Raw genomic sequence first — 5,944 nt, forward strand, 5'->3', positions numbered from 1 at the left:
TTGTGGTTCCTATTTTTCACCGAATCGTGCGGGCATAGTCGAAATATAATTTTGCTATATTACGACTACAAATGAGACCAACATGCAACTAATATTGCAGCTAATCAGCTTTCTTGTTCTTGAGTCTTTTCTTGTAATTGTACCACAGGCATAAAAAGGATTTTATTATTCATGTACAAGTTTAGCAATACTTAGCTTGAAAATACTGAATTTAGGGCTTAGTTGATGTTGTGATAAAGGTCTTAAAAATCCACTCATAAAAGATCCTAACAAGTCTTAAATTTGACTTTGTGAAACCTGCAGAAACTTTGATAATGGAAAATTTTACTTTGAAAAACAACGTATAGTCTGAATTGTGGGTCTAAGACACAGCCTATGTTCTCTCCAGGTCGCTCTGCAATGTATGTAACGTTATGTTAGGGAATGTTGTTGTGGCCAACTTAGCCAGTTTCAAGGTAATGATATGTTGGACAGTGTGATTCCCACTTTGTTACAAACAGGCATACAACCATAATACGTAATACAGTGTATAGACACGCTTGTAAAGGGGTCAGGAAAGTAGTTGAAGCAAAAATATGTGCCCTGGGTACAAATAACTGCGAGCTATTAGTCTTTTATCGGCTGTTGCAGCGACGTGTCGGTAGGGCACAAAGTTCTGCAAGGTCACGGTTTTTATAACTGTTGTTAAGTTTAGCCGTTAAATGGTGGCTGTCAGTTGGGTGCAGAACTCTGTAAGAGCACTGGCTTTTATAACCGTAAACATAGCAGCATCTAGCAACTCCTCTGTGTTGTGGAGTAATGTCTGACAATGTAAGACTAGCATCTAGCTAATATTGATATTTTGTGACGTTGGGTTCAACATTTGCGACCTGGCAACCTCTGTGATCCCTAACACTTGGGAGGAGAGGGCGGGGGAGACGATTCTCCAGTATTTTGAATTTGGACCGCGGTAACCATTTTAAACAATAACTGTCAATATTGGGCCTTTACTGGACATTTAAAAGGATAAAAGCAAGTAGTGCTTAAGATTCTATTATAGATAGATTATTAGCCACACTACCAAGGCCAGTGGAATTTGTTTATATAGGCTATTATAAATGATGCTAGAGTAAAACAGAAAGAGAAGCTGTTGCTTGAAAAGATCAGAAGAAGTAATTCCTTTGTACACAAAATCAGGTTAACACCTTTTGAGAACAATCAAGTGTGTTTTAAAGTATTGTGGTTAAAGTATCATGGTGTAAGAAAACACAAATTGAGAGAAATATCACTTGAAAGTCGAGGTGTGAGACTTTATTGACTCAGATGAAAAAATGGCTGCACATTTTTCAAAACTCAACAACACTGAAGTTAGAATGAGGAAGAAAGTGAGCATGGCGATCGCAGGATCAGACTTAATAGGTGGCCATGGTGGTCTCCAGCCAGTCATTGAAGAGACAGACCTGTGAGTGGAGACAGAACAAGGTTTAGGTTTTAACTGGGCATGGAAGTTCAATTTCAAACAACTATAGGATTATAAAGTGATATTTCAGGTTTACCTTGGCGTAGACACCGGGGCGGTTCTTCTCAGCACATCCATAGCCCCAGGACACAATACCCTGCAGCTCACCGTTGCACACGACGGGGCCACCGGAGTCACCCTGAGAGAGAGAGACAGAGAGAGAGAGAGAGAGAAATTAACTGTACATGTAAATAAAATTCTGGATTTGCAACTAAGATGCACTGGTCCATAATAAGGACTGCTGCTGAGTCCTTTTGTTACATACCTGGCAAGAGTCTTTGCCTCCCTCCAGGTATCCAGCGCAAAACATGGACTGAGTGATCATGCCAGGGTAGGATTTATCACAGTCGCTCTTAGACAGAATGGGGATGTTCAGGCACTGCAGCTTGTTACCATCAGCAGCTTCAATGTGTAAAACCAAGTTTGGGTGGAACAGGTTTAGAATAACACAAATGGGGCAAAACAAATGTTGCCCTGAAACATTGTTTATCTCTTAGCCAGGTTAAAATGTAGTTACTCACTGGAGCTCATGGTGTTGCCCCAGCCGGAGACATTGCACATGGTGCCAGCAGGGGCACAGCTGGTGGGCAGAGCCACAGGCTTCACATACTGGTTGAGGGTGGCGGGCTTGCTCAACTTGATCAGCATGATGTCATTGTCGATGTTGTAGGAGTTGTATTTAGGGTGGCGGATAACTTTGGAGGAGCTGATGAACTGCTCGTTTCCCTCAGTGACCCTGATGTTGTGCTCTCCCATACGCACCTCCACACGGCTGTAGAAACAAGAGAGGATGAATGACAGCTGAGTTTCATGATGCCTGTTAAAGGCCGATGGATTCTTGTCTTTATAATTTGACATGTGACATACGATTTGTAGCAGTGAGCAGCAGACACAACCCAGTTCTCGTTGACCAGGGAGCCACCGCAGAAGTGGTAGCCAGAGTTCAGAGACACCTGATGGGGCTGGGAGTAGGGCGTGCACTCATACCCTCCGACAATCTTGTCATCCTCTGTAGCAACTGAAAACACACAGGAGGCCAAATAGTCAGCAACAAACATACACACACACACACGTGTGTGTGTGTATATGTATATGTATATATGTATATATGTATATATATAGATAGATAGATAGATGGATAGATATTTTTTTTTTAATTCAGGTCAGAACACAATCGGAAAGACATGCTTACAAGCAGCTCCGATGAGCAGAACGAAGACCAGAGACCTCATGGTTGCTGAGTGATCCTGACGATGAGAGACTTTACTTGGAGTCCTGGTTTATATGGAACGGTTAGTCTCCTGTTTCCCTGCTGAGCACACCCCCAAGGTGATTTTTGACCAATCAGGATCCTTGAAAAAATTATTCTGGGTATTGTAAAAGCAAACATTTTCTTGGTCTGTTCTCAAACTGCATGGTTGAAAATATATTTCTCAAATCTTTTTAACAATAATATTAAATGATAAAGTAGTGCTATTGGAGAAATTGGCTTTTAAAAGCATTTTAAAATGCATTGGCTAGGTTACATGATATACATTTTTAACTAAACGTTCCATGTGTCATTTATGTAGAGTAAACTTTATTCGAGAAAGTGGTCGTGCTCTACTGTACACGTGGGATTGCATCGTTACATGTGTTCTTGCACAGGATGTATTTTCTAATCGTTTACCCTGACATGGATGTTTTTGTGCTGTAAAGACGTGGTTGCAGCTCTGCAGATGGCCTGGTTCACAACCACAGTTGTTGATTGTGGCTTTCACAGGAAAACCAACCCACACGTCTTTTAGAAAGAATTCCTAAAAAAAATTGCTGATTCAGTGAAGAGGAAAGAGACAAACAACCCCAGTAAACAAAATCACTTAATCACACAGTTGCTATTCAGAATTACCAGAATAGACACCTCAGTGAACACAATTTTAAATAAGATTGCGTTTGTAGGTTTTAGTGTCATTTTCTTCAAAGTAATTGTTACAGTGAAGGTAGATTGAAGAATATGATCAATCCAAAGAATTATAATCAAAAGCTCTGCACAGTCAATTAACCTGATATCTGTGTTAAAATTCAGTGCAGATCTGCTGTTGGTGAAGTTTAAGTGCGGCTGTTTGGATGTTAACGTGGAGCAGCTGCAATTTGACATGATACATATGCATGAATCGGATGCATATTTGTGGCACAGGTGCAGTCTGAACATTCAGAATCAACTATCAAAAGATAAAGAATCTATTTTATTTGTTAACTTGACATTTGTGGTAGGATTTATCCTCACTTTTTATAGATGTGCTTAATAGAGACTGTGCCAGAGTTGCACAATACCTACTGACTTGCAATCACATACTGTATGTCAAACAGCAATTACAAAAATGCAATGGACTACTGTATTATTTTTCCAGTAATATCATTATTCTTAAAATGAAGGTCTCTAAATGGATTAATTCATTATAAATTGTACGCTCATCATGTGCCAGTTAGGCTTGTTGTAAATAAAGTTTCATGCACTCTTAGATTACATCTTGGCTAACAGCTCTAGTACTGATTAGCCAGTCAGCCTTGAGTAAAGGTATTCTGTGAATAGTCCAGCTGTTTCGGCCACATTGGGTTGAAAATTATTGGATCACAGACCTGTGAGTCCTCCACTTATCTGACTGGTGGTCAGTACCTAACTATCAAGTTTTTAATTTGCTTAGCATTATTGGACCAATCGGGCAGCTTGAAGTGTGTATTATTCCATGGTGTTGTAGCTCTTTCTTTCACTAGTCCAATTCAAGCATGCACAATTAATAGTTTGCAAAATCACAATCTTGATTCATCCGGTTCACGATTTAATTTTTAAATTAATTAGATTTCTCTTTTTTTTATGACTTTGGGTCTCATTTAATTGCAAGCCGAATGGATCACAAACACTACTGCTTCCTTCTGTGAGTTTTAAACCGATAAAATAAAATTCCATGTAAAATTTAACACAACAGTCCGTGCCCCTCGCCTGGCCTCATGGCGGTACCGAAAGTCGGAAGAAAGCAGCAGAGTCCTACTTGACTATGAATGTGTCAGATAATGCAAGTGCCTTGCAGTGGAAGGTGGTTAAAAAAGTTTTAAACACCTGTTGATGGCGGTCTCCTTTAGTCTGTTGACTAAGTTTTTACCTGGAACACGTCAAACACATTCTGCACTTACTGCGGCGTCTTCTGTTGACTGTTTACATATATCATATTTCCTATCTGTGCTCATCATCATCATATGTACATTGTTTGTACTGTTATTGTTAAATACATTGTGTATACATATTTCTAAAATTTTGTATGATGTTCTTAAGTTATTACACAATACTTTTTCTGACCTTTTGGAATCCTCCTACTAAATAACCCATATGACAAAAAAGACAAACTAAACAAAAACTAAGCATTTTCAAAAAAATTAAAAATTAAAGAAAAATGCAAAACTATAATAACCTTGGTTTGGTACTGCCATTTGTTTTTTTCATGGTCAAAAAAATTGTGCCAGAGAATTGCAATACCAGTTCTAAGCTAAAAAATTGTGATTCATATTTTTCGCCGAATCGTGCGGGCATAGTCAAAATATGATTTTGCTTTATTACGACTACAAATGAGACCAACATGCAACTAATATTGCAGCTAATCAGCTTTCTTGTTCTTGGTGCAAGTCTTTTATTATTTATGTATGGGGATGTGCAAGTTGAGCAATACTTGGCTTGAAAAAACTGAATTTAGGGCTTAGTTGATGTTGTGACAAAGGTTTAAAAAATTCATTTATAAAAGATCTTAACAAGTCTTAACTTTGACTTTTTGAAACCTGCAGAAACTCTGATAATGGAAACATGAAATGTAACTTTGGCAAAACAACGTATCGTCTAAATTGTGGGTTTGGGACCAAGCCTGTGTTCTCTCTAGGTAGCTCTGCAATGTATGTAACGTTATGTTAGGGAATATTGTTGTGGCTAAAATTACCATTGCCAGTTTCAAGGTAATGATATGTTGGACAGTATGATTCCCACTTTGTTACAAACAGGCATGCAATCATAATATGTAATACAGTGTATAGACACGCTTGTAAAGGGGTCTGGAAAGTAGTTGAAGCGAAAATATGTGCAATGGGTACATATAACTGCGATCTAGCAGTCTTTTTATCAGCTGCTGCAGCAATGTAAGACTAGCATCTAACTAACATTGATATTGTGTGACGTTGGGTTCAACATTTGCGACCTGGCAACCTCTGTGATCCCTAACACTTGGGAGGAGAGGCCGGGAGAGGCGACTCTCCAGTATTTTGAATTTGGACCGCAGTAACCATTTTAAACAATAGCTGTCAGTATTGGGCCTTTAATGGACATTTAAAAGGATAAAAGCAAGTAGTACTTAAGATTCTATTATAGATAGATTATTAGCCACACTACCAAGGCCAGTGGAATTGGTTTATATAGGCTATTATAAA

At 38.8% G+C, this 5,944-nt stretch overlaps 1 protein-coding gene across 1 annotated transcript in view; it reads right to left on the reverse strand.

Annotated features, from left to right (window-relative positions):
* Positions 1-1,264: 1,264 nt before the first annotated feature.
* The window catches only part of LOC117945875 (transmembrane protease serine 9-like), a 14,907-nt gene continuing 10,227 nt past the window's right edge, over positions 1,265-5,944 (reverse strand). Inside the window, exons 7-12 of the mRNA XM_034873604.1 lie at positions 2,691-2,773; positions 2,366-2,516; positions 2,020-2,270; positions 1,764-1,900; positions 1,536-1,637; positions 1,265-1,439 (exon numbers count right to left, since the gene is read on the reverse strand). Of these exons, the coding sequence (XP_034729495.1) occupies positions 1,392-1,439; positions 1,536-1,637; positions 1,764-1,900; positions 2,020-2,270; positions 2,366-2,516; positions 2,691-2,773 (772 nt within the window). The 3' untranslated portion in view covers positions 1,265-1,391. The remainder of the gene's footprint in view (positions 1,440-1,535; positions 1,638-1,763; positions 1,901-2,019; positions 2,271-2,365; positions 2,517-2,690; positions 2,774-5,944) is intronic.

Source organism: Etheostoma cragini, chromosome 6 (assembly GCF_013103735.1).
Source record: "Etheostoma cragini isolate CJK2018 chromosome 6, CSU_Ecrag_1.0, whole genome shotgun sequence".
Classification (NCBI taxonomy): domain Eukaryota; kingdom Metazoa; phylum Chordata; class Actinopteri; order Perciformes; family Percidae; genus Etheostoma; species Etheostoma cragini.